Source organism: Sparus aurata, chromosome 1 (assembly GCF_900880675.1).
Source record: "Sparus aurata chromosome 1, fSpaAur1.1, whole genome shotgun sequence".
Classification (NCBI taxonomy): Eukaryota; Metazoa; Chordata; class Actinopteri; order Spariformes; family Sparidae; genus Sparus; species Sparus aurata.
Window position 1 is genome coordinate 24,144,104 of NC_044187.1, and position 15,346 is coordinate 24,159,449.

At 41.5% G+C, this 15,346-nt stretch overlaps 2 protein-coding genes across 2 annotated transcripts; both read left to right on the plus strand.

The window, feature by feature from the left end:
- Nucleotides 1-202: 202 nt before the first annotated feature.
- polg2 (polymerase (DNA directed), gamma 2, accessory subunit) lies at nucleotides 203-4,176 on the plus strand. The gene is made up of 8 exons (XM_030420648.1): nucleotides 203-1,127; nucleotides 1,377-1,482; nucleotides 1,990-2,095; nucleotides 2,633-2,818; nucleotides 2,933-3,070; nucleotides 3,174-3,254; nucleotides 3,471-3,571; nucleotides 3,665-4,176. The coding sequence occupies exons 1-8, from the start codon at nucleotides 659-661 to the stop codon at nucleotides 3,828-3,830; spliced, it is 1,353 nt and encodes a 450-aa protein (XP_030276508.1). The 5' UTR covers nucleotides 203-658; the 3' UTR covers nucleotides 3,831-4,176.
- A 571-nt stretch (nucleotides 4,177-4,747) lies between these two features.
- srp68 (signal recognition particle 68) lies at nucleotides 4,748-14,777 on the plus strand. Its single transcript, XM_030420599.1, has 16 exons — nucleotides 4,748-4,911; nucleotides 5,406-5,472; nucleotides 6,175-6,288; nucleotides 6,402-6,597; nucleotides 6,787-6,869; nucleotides 6,974-7,083; nucleotides 7,344-7,423; nucleotides 7,686-7,826; nucleotides 10,542-10,640; nucleotides 10,814-10,878; nucleotides 11,099-11,252; nucleotides 11,496-11,590; nucleotides 11,803-11,932; nucleotides 12,104-12,179; nucleotides 12,304-12,356; nucleotides 12,750-14,777. The coding sequence occupies exons 1-16, from the start codon at nucleotides 4,824-4,826 to the stop codon at nucleotides 12,975-12,977; spliced, it is 1,779 nt and encodes a 592-aa protein (XP_030276459.1). The 5' UTR covers nucleotides 4,748-4,823; the 3' UTR covers nucleotides 12,978-14,777.
- Nucleotides 14,778-15,346: the final 569 nt, after the last annotated feature.

A 15,346-nucleotide genomic window follows, 5' to 3' on the forward strand; every position in this document is an offset into this window, starting at 1 on the left:
ATAATTGGGATAGTTGATCACATTTCAGCATATTGTTACCCCAGTAGGACTTCCATTTGTATTTGTACTTTCCAACAGTATTTTTAATATGAATTAATATTGTGGCAAAATGGCAGACAATTGATAACTACTAAAAATACAAATAGATATACTTTTCATCAAAATAAGATGTTGAAAGTCTAGTACGGTAACACGGATGTAAAGATGCGACTACTTCCGGGTCATTTGTCACATGTAACTCCTGAGAACTTAAAACATTTGTCCTGCGGTTATCAATGGGAAATCATTCAGTGACTACAGAAAATAACAACTGTCGGGCGAGTGCATTTATTTTTTAATAACACAAAAACTTGCATTTCCGGTAGATATGTGGCGTCACATGATGTTAGCGAGCTAAAATGTGCCACAAATGAAGGCTGGACAGAAGAAGAAAAAAGTACTCGCCTCTCACTGAGCCTGACAACTTAAAAAAAAAAAAGATAAAGATGTATGAAGGGTTACTTGTAGGTAAACTTGTAGATTAAGTCCTAGCTAATATGTTAGCTCGAACGGTTTGTTTTACATTAGCATTCATGGTTTGTTTGTCCTGCTAATAGGCGTGTCAGTTACAGACAATATTTGGATTTAGCTGTCCGTCACTCCTCTCAAGCCTTTCATCATGTTCACTTACTGTGTCAGAAGTGCGTTGTCAGGCCGCCTGTGCGTATTGAACACCTCACGGTGCAGGAGACCCTTCAGCGCATCATCAAGCGAGGACTTGGATCAGGTGAGGACTCTGCTGCAGCTCTGTGTGGACAGACAGTACGTCTCACCTGGTCCAGCCAACACAGAGCTGTTTCAGCGGGGGATGAGCTGCAGTTATGGACCTCTGGGCATGGAGCTGAGGAGAAACCTGCTGGAGCAGTGGTGGCACTCTGTGACCAGGTCCACAGCTCAGGTGCTTGGGATAAACACTCTGAACAGCAGCACAGTGTCAGAGACAGATGGACAGGAACGACTGAGGATTGTAGAGTCTGGAAGTTTAAAGCAAATACTTGGAGAGCAAGAACTGAGCAAGGAGCAGCTCATCAAGAGGCTAAACATGCTCCTCCAGAGGTCCCCATCTGTCAGGGGAAACTTACTCCAAGGTAAAGTATTGCATTTAAATCCTTTTCAGCTCTGCACAATGCTGAAGTAATTACTGGTAATTTTCAAGTGACTGTCTTGTCCGCTGTCTATCCCAGCCCCTGTAATCAAATGTAAAATTTTAATTTCACTATGTTTAAGGAAACAACTTAAACAGTCTGAGGAGGGTCTGTTTGCCTACCTTACCATTTTCCTTGTTGGAGCAAAAAATTAAATACAAAAACATCAGCAGCAGTCTGGTTTGTTCTCAGGAGCCTTGGAGCAGTTTGTCCCCTTGTGGGGGCTGGTGAACAAGAAGCTGCCCTTCGGCCTGGCTGAGACTGGTCTATGTTTCCTGGCCTCTGATGGCTCTGGGTGGTAAGGCTTCATCTACTGTCTGAATGACTATCTGTCTTTCCACCCACTGTTCTGACTCTGGGACACGAGCAATGTGTACAGCTCAATTAACATCAATATGAGCATTGATACATTAGATTAGCGTATTTTGCTTATTGTGGTTGTTACCAAAAACAAATGTGCTGTAAATTATAATCCAGGTACAATGTGGGGCAGAGTTACAACTAAAACTTATAAGTGAATGTTCAATCATTTCAGCAGAACATGAAGCGTTTTTTTATTGCAATTTGTAAACAAAAACAATTAATTTATAAAGAAGTTATAGTTTGAACTGCAGCACATAGCCTACTGTCAGCCAGACAAACCCCTGTAACTGTAACAGTTTTGATGGAGATGAAGTTAGTTTGCAAACTGGCCCTGGTTTTCTGCTAGGTAATGCACACTTCTTCTAAAAAAAAAGCATGGTTGTATTTCATTACAGAATAGTGCAGAGCTGCTGTAATTATAATGTTTTTTCTTTGCTGCTAGCCCAGCTGAGGTCATGCAGACGTCTCTGGCGTGGTTCTGCTCTCCTCGGACGTCCTCCCAGTGGCTGGACCACTGGACACGACAGAGGCTCAAGTGGTGGAGGAAAGTGAGTATTTGAGACCGCGTCTCCCACAAATGTTTGTTGTTTGCTGCTGGCTTACCACTGAAACGAAGAGTTCCCTTTTACACCTACTTAGCTGCTTTTCAAGGGGTGGCTGGCACCGCTGAAGAGATGTAGGTACACTGATTTTAAAGTATGCCTATCATCGTAACCCTATCAGTTAGAATAAAGGAAACATGTTATTTTTTAAGTTTGAGTTTATCATTATTTAGAGATATTGTGCAGTGCTAGTTCAAGCACTAAAAGGCCCGCGGTGGGCTTTTCAAATGTAGTCTGTAGAGGTCTGAATATCTCCCGACTCCCTGTTATTGATACTTACTTCTATTACTTAAAGGTACACGACCTGATCGTATTGCAAGACCTCCAAACATGTAATTTGCCTTCAGAAATCTACTGATGTTTCGAAATTTCAGACTTGAGTTTCAGAAATCAACAGTGATGCAAGAGATTTGAGGGTGCAGTGAAAATGGGTGTATTTTCAAGATAACTTCCATGAAATCAAGTCAGCCATTGTCTTTCCAGTTTGCCCTGTCTCCATCAGACTTCAGCAGCAGTGACGTCCCAGAGGAGGAGCTCGAGGAGGTGGCGTCTCGTGGTGTGAGGATCACGTACAGCTTCCCATGGGGACCGGAGCCCTTGGAAACGCTGTTGAGCAGAGGAAGCACCGAGCTGCTGAACACACACAAAGGGGCCCACTCCAAACCACTCGTCAGTCTGCTACTTTTATTTATCGCTTTATGTGGAAACTGGCTTTACTTTTGCTTGTGCCACTATTCTTCCCTTCGTTAAGTGTAATCACATGCTGCATTTAATGTCTTTTAGGTTCGAGATGGTCGTAAGTCAGTTCCCCATGTTGTCTCTGTCACCGGGAACATGGACCGTGGTGTGATGGCCTATTTATCCAACTCACTCCAGCAGCTCAAGAAAGAGGACAGTAAGCAGAAGCTGCATCAGAGAAAGGTGACGACCTACAAGCTCTTTGCTTCTCACTTGACTCTTGCCCTCGGATTTGTGATGTGATTCTCTATATCTGTCATTGACGTCTGGTTCATGTTGATTTCAGGTTCTGAAGTTGCATCCAGTGTTGGCTCCAGTCAAAGTGGCTTTAGATATTGGCAGGGGGGGCACAATGGAGCTGAGGCAGGTAAGAAGCACATGAATTAAGAGTAGACATAGACATCAGTGATTAATTGACTTTCTTTATTATCTTGATTAAATCAGCGAATCCATATCTAGAGTGTCAAGTGCTGGGTGAAAATGATCTTTCAAGTGACCATGATAGAATCAGCAAGTATTTATCGAAGTTGTTCTTTGTGCGTATGAATCATAATAGATGAATGAGTATTTAATTACTTTGTAGGTGTGTGAAGGGCTGCTGCAGGAGATGATGGAGGCTGAGATCTCTGTATGGCCGGGGTATCTCAACACTCTGCCTACATCAATGGAGCAGCTGAATGCAAAGTAACGTGCAGTTCAGTGTTCTTATGGAAGCAAAAGCATTTATATTGGCAGTGTTTCTCTTGCTGTGAGCTGATGTGTGTCTCTGTATTTTAGGTATGATGAGATGGGAGTGCTTTTCACTGTGGTGATCAGTGAGAACACGCTGGAGAGCGGCCTCCTTCAAGTCCGCAGGAGAGACACCACCATCAAAGAGACCATGCACATCTCTGAGATCAAGAACTTTCTCTCCAGATACATTTCTGCTGCCGACAACGTCTGAATGGACTTTTTGTTTTAGAAGCACAGTGTGATCATTTGCTTCCTCAGTTTTGCATCCCTTTTTAGGTATAAAACTGTTGCACATCCACACATCAGAAACTTCTTTGTGTGGCATATTTCTGAACGGAGCACGATGTTTTATGTGTTAGTGTTTAGCTGTCTGGTGGCCATTCTGTACCTTGTTTTAAAGGCAAAGAACATATTTTTGTGAGATGTACACAACATGTATGTGCACACACTCAGGGTGGAGTAACCCAGTTTTTTTCATGGATTCTCACTGGCAAAAATTAATCCCCACTTGTGTTTATGTCTGTCTCACTTTCTAATTAAAGAGAGTTTCATTCATATTTGAGTTGTTGGTTTGTTTCTTGCTTATTAGTTGTTGATTAGTTGATCACTAATGACACCTGTAAATCAATTTTCCTCTTGAGGCCAAAAGATTATTCTTGGCCCTGGAACAGTCTTGTCTCAAGGTCCATTTTGGAGCTGTTCTGTTTGAGCTTTCAGTGAAATATTACATGACCTTTGTCGTATTTCCCATACAATTTGTCAACCTTGAATTGAGAGGAAATCAAGTAAAATATATAATAACATTAAATTGTGTTGGTAGTCACACCAGAACCAGACAAATAGTTGGTCATCGTAATGTTTGGGAGTTAGGATATTGAAAATATATTGTGCTTCATTGGAGCTTGTTATGGCATTTTTATGTACAGTTTTGTCCCATGATTAGTTTCTTTGCTGTTCTACATTATGAGCTCTATGACATGTATTGATGGTATGTCGTGTGTTGCTTCTGGGTGCTCTAAGTGTAGTGTATTGTATTGTTTTATTGAGGGGGACACTGTTGAATGGCAACGAGACTGCCCAGCCAAACATCGCGAGGTTTGGATATAGCTTTGACCTCTTTCCCCTCCCTGCGCCGTCATTGGTCCCTGGTTTTACTTCTGACTGAGCATGTGTGTGTGTACCGCTTAGCTGTTAGCACCCAGAGATGGCCGGAGACAAGCAAAACGAAGCCAAAGTTTCCCCCACGGATGAAAATAAAGAAAATCAATCTGATGGAGGACTTGGACTGGAAAGTATCCTTCACAGTACGAAATGTGTAGCGGCGGTTTGGTCTGTACTCCAGCAAATCTGCGACAGGCTCAGAAGCTAATGTTAGCCTGCTAGCTAGCTCGGTGAGAGGATAACATTAGCTACCGTTATTAGCCTACGTGTCATAATGAGGCAGGCTGTCAGTGGCAGACGTGAAAAGCAGGTTTATTTGGCTTGTCACACACCTTTTCTAAAGTCTAAGTGCGTTAAATCGTTTTAAAATGTGATTTAATGTGGAGGTGTTATGTTGATTTGGTCAGTTGGAACATCTGAGTTTTTAAATGGTACCTAACGTTACGTTGCCTTTTCTGCAACGTATCAGACACAGCACCACAGTCAGGCTGTCAGGGTCTCTAACGTTACATCTAGTGCTGTCATGACTGACTTATTTATACTGGAATGTGAATTAAAATTATTCACTTGGAGTACCATGTATTCAATGATGCAGATATTGTTGTACCTTAACATCTAATTGCAGTTTTGCAAATAATCAAAGAGTCCCAGCAGCAGCATGGACTCAGGCACGGAGACTACCAGAGATACAGGTGAGTTAATATGTCACATCACACAGAAAACTGCACTTACTGGACCAAAGCTTCAGACATGTCTGTGGTGAAGTGTTGACTATTCTATAGCTGTTCACAAGAGGGCGCATGGTTTTCCCATGATCATCAGGCAAGCATGTCTCACAACTTGATGTGTAAATGTAACCAACATTACTTTTCCACAAATCCCTACATAGATACCGCACTCTTGTTTTATGCATTTAGAAAAAGCTGTATTCAAGGACACCTGCGCTCCATATGGTTAGCATGATACTGCTGACATACAGATGACTCTATGATCATCACAGGGTAAAATACTTGAGGTGCACTTGTAAATCTATTTCAGTTAGATACAACACGTATATCCCCTAAATTTGGATGGAAGAAGCTTATAATATTCAGCTTTGCCAAATGCATTTACATACAAGAAGAGGTTTGTTTAGGTTTTTCTAATATTCTGATGTTTCAGAATATTAGAAACATCTGAAAATAAATTGGATTCAGCTTTATTGGCCAACTATGTTTACATAAACAAGGTATTTGACCACAGTTAAGTTTGTTCTCATTGAACAGGGATAATATGATGTTAAATCTTAAAAAATGGCTTGACTGTGTGATTGTCATGTGGGACGCTAAGTTGAGAATGAACATTCAAGTATATCATTTACTGGTATGTAACCATCTTAATGTAACTGTGTCCAGGGGCTACTGCTCCCGCAGACTGCGTCGCCTGCGCAAGACTCTTGGCTTCAGGATGGGCAACCGACATAAATTTATTGGGAAGAAGATAACGGTTGAAATGCTTTCCGACAGCAGGTGAGGAGTGGATTGTCTGTGCTGCACATTCATGTGCAGATACCTGGCCAGTGTTATGGCAGGGCCTCATATGTGCTACCAAACATCTGATCCAATGACCTCCCCCTCTTCAGGTATCTGTTGCTGGTTTTGATGGAGGCTGAGCGTGCATGGAGTTATGCCATGCAGCTGAAGCAGGAAGCCAACACAGAGCCACGGAAGCGCTTCCACCTGTTGGCACGACTACGCAAGGCTGCCAAGCACAGTGAGAAGCTGGAGAAACTCTGTGAGAGCCACCGTGTCGATGCAAAGACAAAACTTGAGGCTCAGGTACACAGCACAATCACCTTCAGCCTGTTTTCAAAGACACTGTGTAGATGTATAGAATAAGAGGTACACATGTACTCGGGGTTGCTGATATTTTTTTTTATTATTTAAAAGTTGTGTCACAGGGAGTAAAACATATCTCTCCTGAGTCTTACAACAGCTAGTCTTTATTGCTGCTTTATTTTATTTCAGGCCTACACAGCATACTTGACTGGTATGGTGGAGTTTGAACTGCAGGAGTGGAAGCGTGCCATGGAGGCCTTCAACAAGTGCAAGTGAGTTTTAACATCACTACAGTTCTTACGCTGTGTCTGAATTTCTCTTACTGTAACATAAACATTTTTTTGAAACATAAAACAACCCATTTTTGTGTGTTCAGGACCATCTATGAGAAGCTGGCCAGTGCGTTCACTGAGGAGATGGCAGCTCTGTATCGTCAGCGTGTGGACGAGATCTCACCCAACATCCGCTATTGTGCTTACAACATTGGTGAGTAACACACACACACACACACACACACACACACACACACAGGTGGAAGAGGTGGAAAAACTGATCCTGCTCGGCATAATTGACAGCCATCTTTGACTCTTTAAGGCATTCTGAGACATTGAGAGTGTTGAGACGTGCAGTTTTTGAACAGACACACAGACACTGTGTGTAACTATCTCTCTCTCTCTCTCTCTCTCTCATTCTCTCTCTCTTTCTCTCATTCTCTCTCTCTTTCTCTTTCTCTGTCTTGATTACAGGCGATCAAAATGCCATCAATGACTTGATGCAGATGAGACTGACTGGTGGAGGAGGAGGCATGATGGCTGAGAAACTAGAGGTGAACATACAGGAGCTGGAAAAATGGGAATATATTGTACCATCAATCATCTTCCATACATTGATGCCTAATATCATGTGAAGGGTGGGGCATGTACAAACTCTCAAATTTGGTCCTAATTATAAGTATGCTGAGCCGATTTGTGTACTAATGAATTCTTAGAATTGTAAACAAGATTGAATGTTCACAGATAAAAGACGTCTTGGCTCTTCTCTCAGAAAAAATAATGTATTTATAAAACATTTCTTTTTCCTTTCCTCAGTCCCTGATCACTCAGGCAAGAACCAAGCAGGCCGCCACCATGAGTGAGGTGGAGTGGCGAGGACGCTCTGTGCCTGTCAAGATTGACAAGGCTCGCATCTTCCTGTTGGGTCTGGGAGACAATGAGGCCGCTATTGCGCAGGTCAGTCAGTATTTGTCAGTTCTTACAGTTTAGTTTTGAGTAAAAACAAACTACACTTCATTCAGTGTGAAGCCATTGATGTCAGTATCTCTTGATACCATAGCTTGCAAGCACTTACAAAGATAAATGCTGAACTGTCCCTGTGTGTTCTACAGCCCAAATTCTTTATTTTGCATTAGTGTGGCTACAGGGGTCACATTTTCAAGTGATGCCAAAAATGTATGGCTGAATTATGATTATTGATTTTGATTATTTTGAGACCATATTGTGGTCAATAAATAACCAAACCAGAGAGGAGTATCACTAAGACTATTGGTATTGATACAGTCCTAACGACCCACACCTAATCAAAGGGCAAACCAGTTCAACCATCACAAGCTACAGTTCAATAACAGCCCTGCAGCTATACAGCTACAGTGTTGTTATTGCTGTATTTTTGAGCTGAATCAGAAAAGGCACAACGAAATCTTCATCTCTGTGCTGATATGTTCAATTGGCACTTAATGTTTGTAAATGCAATACCCCATTAAGATGCTCTGTTCTAATTTGAAAGTGAGTAAGATCTTTGTTCCTCATTCCTCAGAGATACATGTAACTACTCCTACAGTGTGTATGCCCTGTTGAAGTCCACACCTTGTCCTTACAACCGTCCACGTAGTTCCTTAGGTTTTCAGGAGGTGGCACTCTTCTCTTTACAGTCCCCTCACATCCACCACACCTCAGTCATCCTTTCATGCACCCAAATGTTTTGCACGCCCTGCAACCACACCTGTCACACCCACTGCCACTCAGGTCTCTGGCATGCAGCCTCCATCATGGCACGACTGCATTCTGTGCATTTCAGCCCACACATGAGTACAGGACAACACCCAGCAGATCTCTGCGTATGGATTAGTGTTATTATCTGTGAACACCTTACAGCATCAAATGGGCCCCTCTGGGAATCACCGTTGCTGTCCATTGTTAAGCTTATAGAGTCAGAATCAGAATTTGAAATCCTTTAATGTCCCGCAGCTGGGAAATCTGTTTGTAGTAATGTTTGTTGTAATAGTGGCTGTGAACTGAATGTGTGGCAAGCAAATTTAAAGCTGACAAAAACCTGTGCAGATTTCTTGCTAGTGTAAAACATCAATAAATACCAACTATGTCTTTGAGTGAGTGTATTAGAATTAGCGAGCATGGGTGCAACTTGTCCTCAATTGCTCAATAGAGGGTCAGAGTATGTCGCACAAACACTTGATCTGCAGCTCTTGCCCTCTAGCAACAGGAAATGCAGTATTGGGCCATACTGAAGAGCTCCTTCTACTCCTCCCTGCTCTAATCGCTTGAGCATCTTTCTGTTGTTTAGAGGGCTGGATGGATAAACAGGTTGAGCCGGTCCTGCTAGGTGTTGCCAAGGTGTCGGCACGAGTGTGTTGTGCTGAATAACATCAGCCTTCAGACCTTTCTGTTATCAGTTATCCCTACAAGGAATTTTCTCGTAACATTCCTCTGCTGTGCTGCTTCCTGAGCGTTTACTTGCCCCCCTTTTTAAAGCTGAATATGTGTCACTATCATCCACAAAGGTGTTTAGACTTTTATGTGAGTTAAGAACAAAAACCATACCATACTGACAATTTCCTCTGTTAGGTACTGCTCACATTTTCCTGTTTATAGTAATCCATCATAGATGTTAATGTAATGTGTCTGGTAGATTTCTGAGGATTTCGTGGTACCACAGGAAATAACACAAGCCTATTGTATGAGTGTGTCGATGAAAGTAAGGTGAGGTGTCATTCCTGTCATTCACAAAGATTCGAACACTGAAAACTGTTTGTATCCGATTGGTGATGAGTTGTGAGGAATGTGTTGGCATCCTGCCGGACCACATACCTGCATCTCTACCCCACTTTGTCACTGTCACATCCCTGCTTTGACTGTTGCTCTTGGTATATTTGTGTTGGCATGAATGGCTTTTATTTGCTTTAATCAGGTGGAAAGTGATTGTGTGTCTGAGGTCAGATGTCAGAGTGTCCAAGTGTTCTTTTCTTTATTATTTTTGATTTTTAAAAGTATTATTGGTGAATCCACTCAGTAACCTTGAGCCCTCTAAAGTCCTACAGGCTATAGCTCAAGTTCAGGTCTTTGTTTCCTCATTATTTGTTAACTTTTATGTAATTGGTGAGACTGTTTTCAAATGTTCATAGTGAACTGCACAAGGTGTTCTTCTGTATGAGGATAGTTAAACCGTTTCTAACAGCTCTTGTAATGTACTAAATATATTCTGGACAGCGTTTAAGCTTATAAATTGAATTTTGCACGATTTGAGTGTTTTCTTGCCAGTCGTCTAATCTAAGAAAGTTCCTGTTTAAACATCCCTCATCTGTATGGGGATTAGTATCAGTGCTGCTACAGACCTACAGTTGTATTTTATGGTTCACTGGTTTAAGTTCTTCAGAATGCTTATTTTGTCTAACCAACAGTCCAAAACCAAAGACCCTTTCATTATTAGAATAAATGACAAAGAAAAGTATTACATCATACATGAAGCTGGAACCAGCAAGTACAAACTGAAACATCCCCCGCTCCCACAAAACAATGATATATGAACGTCTCCACTCAAAGTTAGCCTCATATTTAGAAAGATCTAAACAAGATTCAGAGATTTCAGTAGATGCAGTCAGAAGTAGTTACTGTGTTAGACTATGGCTTATAAGTAATGCTCCTTTTCTGCAGGCATCTAATGAGGAGACCAAAGAGCATCTGTATGAGACTCTGCTGGCCGAGTGCAGAGACACCATCCAGGCCGTGAGAGAGGAACTGAAGAGTGAGGCGGTAAGACACACCAGTTTAAAAATTTGACATGTCTCAGTAAAGAAGAGGAATGTGAGCTTTTATTTATGATCCTCACGAGTTTAATTAACAGCCATGCAATTATGACTTGCATCATTAAAACGGGTATGTGATGACATTCCCAACATTTTTTTTTTTTACGTTGCCTTTTATAGAAGCAAAGAGAGAGGGGCTCTGAGGGTGACAGCGGAAAGGTGTCCAACCTGCAGTTCCTGCACAGGTAAACTTCAGTCAAAACATTTACGGGGGCTTGTAAAAGCCAAGATCAGACTTTGAAATGGGCAATGTGTCAGACACGCCGATCATGTTCATCAATGTTCAATCTGCCGATTATGCTTTTGGGTTTTTTTCGAAGTCATTCCAACCATGTAACATTTCTCTCCTACATTCATTTTCTTTAAGAAGTGAATGATAATTAAACTTTTGGTCTCCTCTCTCAGTTACCTGACCTACATCAAGCTGTGTACGCTGGTGAAGAGAAACGAGAGCATGGCCCACACTCTGCAGGCTAAACTGAAGGAACCCGAAGCCGATGAGAACAAGAGAGGACCCCGCCCACAGGACCTCATTCGTCTCTACGATATCATCCTGCAGGTATATGTCTAATTTAATGTGATCTTTTTAATCAAAAGGTTCTAGATATGTGTCCATAATCACAGCATGTATCACAATAAGTATGGTAACTTTCTCCCTCACTCACTGTTTGTTCTGCGTTTGTGAAAAGTGAAGGGATGTGTGCTTAACCTTGTTTGACAGTCTACCACTTCCTTCTCATACTGTAGCTCAGTCAGCTTCCCATCACCTCCCTAACCTTCTTGTTGTTGTTTGTCTCTGCAGAGTCTGGCTGAGCTCTCCACCCTGCAGGGTCTGGAGGATGACCACACCTTCCAGAAGGAGGTGTCCCTCAAGACCCTGGTCTACAAGGCCTACAGGTCAGACATTTGGGCTTTAAAATCTCTTAAATACACAACTGTGTATTATAGTCATTAAAATGTCTTAAATTGGATAAGAAAACAATGATTTGTCAAAAATTCTATCTATTCAAAATGTATCTTGAAACAGTCTTTAAAAAGCATTAAAAGTGTCTGATACCTCTGTAGTTTGTTTCACACGCACTGATGTATTGTTGATGTACTCTTCCCAGGTGTTTCTTCATAGCCCAGTCTTACGTGCTGGTGAAGAAGTGGAGTGAGGCTTTGGTGCTGTATGAGAGAGTGCTGAAATATGCCAAGGAGGTCCAGTCTAAGGCCAAGAACCTCAACAACAGTCTCAAGGTTAGTCCTTTGAAAACACAAACAGGCAACATACGTAAAACAGATCGCACATTTAATCTCTATATACCACACAATTCAATTTGCAAATGCAACACAAAGGAAACACACCCTGAAGGATTTTGTAAACAGTAAAGTCTTGGTGAACCACATCCGTATCTCTGGTTTCTGCAGGATCTCCCTGATGTTCAGGAACTCATCGCTGAGGTCAACGCTGAGAAATATTCCCTTCAAGCTGCTGCTATCTTAGGTGAGAGCACCTTCTCAACAGTTTTCAAGTCAACTTAATTATTTTTATCCTTTTTTAGTCCTGTTCTTCTGTGTTTTTTTTTTCTTGCTGTGTCTACAACCTTCAAGGAATGTTTGTGTTTCAGACACCGATGAGACCGCTGAAGTTCCCTCTCAGCAGCAGGTGAAAGACAACACGGTAAGAGGACCAAATCAAGAGACAGACCACGCCAATATTATGAATTTTGCCTTGATGAACTGATGAACTTTCCATTATTTGGAGAACTCGTCCAGAAAATGAGTGTTGGGTGTCATTTTCTGCCATAGCTAGCTAGATATCTATTTATATCCTTTGAAATACAACTAGTGACAATATACACTGATTACTGTGGTCAAGAGGAAATTCGCTAAACTTCACTTTGCAGGTGTGTTAACAGTAACATTTTAGATGTGATTATTAAGCCTTAGGTACCTTAAAAGTGCTTGAATTTTATGCACGAGTTGTATAATGGATGGCTGAGTTATTCATATAAACTTTGTTTTCTGTGTTACAATAATGCTCAGTTTATGTACTTCTCCCTCCATCATGCAGCCCCTCTGCGACCGCCTGGAAACCTTCCGCCTCGACTCCACCCTCGTAGGAAAACAGCCCAATCTGGTCCAGTTCCCTCCCGACTTCCAGCCGATCCCCTGCAAGCCCCTGTTCTTTGACCTTGCTCTCAACCATGTTGCCTTCCCACCCCTGGACGACAAGGTGGAGCAGAAGGGCAAGGGAGGTCTCACCGGCTACATCAAGGGCATTTTTGGCTTTGGCAGCTAAATCGGTCTGCAGGCTCAGGTCTCCACAGGGGAGCCACAAGGCCTCGAGTTCGACACAAACAACCAGACTTGGGTCTGTTGTTATTTAGAATAATTTCAGTAAATGTTATGTTTTATTTTTAGTGCCCAAGTGCACGATTGGTGGAGTTTGGAGTTCTGAGAGAGGCAGGGTGAGTCGAAGGTTTTAAGAAAGATGTTGGAAAATTAATTAAATCAATGTCAAGGAGCAATACAACCCAAGACCACCTGCCATCTTTAGTGCAACACCAGGCTCCCTCCTTAATTTGAGCTATGGAGGTGTCTCTGTGGCTTTCACGTTGTCAATGTCACAATCCTGTCTGAGTAAACTGAACCACACAGGCATCTTTTTTTTTTTTTTTTTTTCAGTGTTATGTAAGCGCCTTTGTGTAATTATGTCTTTTTTTCTTTATATGAGAAACATATTCAGCATTTTTTAAACATAAAATTTACAAAGTGCAGTTTTGCTTTGGCATCTACTTTGACTTAAAGAAGCAAAGTAGTGCTCATCAGACACCATAAATATCCTGTCTAACAAACCGAAGCTGTTTTTTCAGTCCTTGTAGTTTCTGAAGCGCCCAGCTGCGTCCAATTCCCTCCTTTGACCTTTTCTCTGCTCACTCCTCCTTTGACTGCTCAAAAAAAACCTCAGTTCATTTGCTGGCAAATCAGAGAACACATCCTTCTCTACATAGGGACTTTTCATCAACAAATAAAAGTTTTAAAAAAGTGAACACTATGGGGAGGTAACGCAGCATTAAACTGGATTTTTGCTGTTTAAAAGCACAAGAAGAAACACATGTTAACACCTTTTTGTTGTCTGTCTTTTGTAAGTGGTGGCTGATGTGAATAGGCCTCTTCAAATTGAGGAAGTCTCTGAAATTGAAAAAGTAGTCATAGGAGGAGCTGGGAAATAAAAGTTTTAGATGCACCAACTGGATGATGAAAGATGAAGCAATGAGTCAAAGCTTAAAATGTTTTTTCTTTTTTTAAAAAGTGCAGCATGGTTTGGTGTCTTAATTTGTCAGTTAAATGCAACCTGCACAGATGTGCTGTGCTGTATATGGTTCATGACATTTGGCACTAAACTCATGTCATGGAAGGGTCCAACTGCTGTAGCTATACATTTTTTAACACCCTCCATGTCTTACATCATTACGGCATTTGTTTGCTTCATAATGGTCTGCTGGCTTAACTGGGAAATAATTCAAGTTCAGCTCTTCGGACTTTATTTTATTCCTGTCATGGTTTTATTTTTACTTTTATTTACACTTCAGCAGAATCACTATTAAAGGATAGCAGAGTTTTAGCAGCCTGTCATCCATCACACCACCACGTGTCCATCATGACTAGAACAACACTGTTTTCATCACCAGTGACATGACTGTGAATACATTGTAACACTCAAGACTGTTTGCTATCAGTTGTTTTCCAGCCATAATGTGTCGACACCAAAGCAGCTAATTTCCTCTGATCCTTAAGGGACCGCCACGGTTCTGTACCGTTTCTGTCACCTACTCGTAAGTTTAACTCTTTTGTTAACTCATTTTTATGGATGCATGTTTTATTTCTTTTTTTCTCCCCCCCTCAATGTTTCATGTTAAACAGAAAAAATAAGATGGACGTGCTGGAATAGTTCCAGCACTTGATCGTGATTAGCCTGGAAAAGTGTAAGTTATGATCAGTGATTGTTGGAAACGCAAGTGGATATAGAAATGAAATGATGAGAATGTATGATTTGATTTAATTTCCAGGCCGATGATTAAAATATATTTGCATCACACACTGTTTTCTTGACATTCTTCAGGGAAAATCTAGGCATTACAGGAGATGTATAATGTTTAGGTTCATAATTTTATTTTTGGTTACTACTAGAACAGGTTTACATGCTTCATCAGTTTTCAGATTCTGTCCAGTGCGGCAGCCCCTCTCCAAATGGTCATCTCACATATGCCTGACCCAGCACTGCTACTTTGTAGCAGCTGTGCTAAATCAATTCTTAGGTGCCAAGCTAGCCGTGAAGCATAGATTATACAAATGTGAGACGTAGTGTGAGGTCACAAAGTCACGTGATTGAATGTGAGACTACTGGCGGGGCGTTTCAGAAGCAGTGTCTTCTGTGGAAGAGAGGAGCTTCTGTTGGTGCCAACTTTTAGCTTTGAACTTTCAAGATCACCTACATGTACAAGAACTTATATTAAACACGGCAGGATAATAGGTCTGCTTTTATTTTAACTGCAGAGGTTCAAAGACAACCATGATAGAGGACAAATGTTTTTTATAGTTGCATAATAATCTGGGTCTCTTGGAGTCATTATAAAATTCAACATCACTTGTTTTACAAAGCATAAG

Coding starts and splice junctions, on each gene's coding strand:
- polg2 (XM_030420648.1), top strand. CDS start 659: ATGTTCACTTACTGTGTCAGAAGTGCGTTGTCAGGCCGCCTGTGCGTA. Junction 1,128..1,376: donor CAGGGGAAACTTACTCCAAG/GTAAAGTATTGC, acceptor GTTTGTTCTCAG/GAGCCTTGGAGCAGTTTGTC. Junction 1,483..1,989: donor GCCTCTGATGGCTCTGGGTG/GTAAGGCTTCAT, acceptor CTTTGCTGCTAG/CCCAGCTGAGGTCATGCAGA.
- srp68 (XM_030420599.1), top strand. CDS start 4,824: ATGGCCGGAGACAAGCAAAACGAAGCCAAAGTTTCCCCCACGGATGAA. Junction 6,870..6,973: donor GAGGCCTTCAACAAGTGCAA/GTGAGTTTTAAC, acceptor TTGTGTGTTCAG/GACCATCTATGAGAAGCTGG. Junction 7,827..10,541: donor ATGAGGCCGCTATTGCGCAG/GTCAGTCAGTAT, acceptor CCTTTTCTGCAG/GCATCTAATGAGGAGACCAA.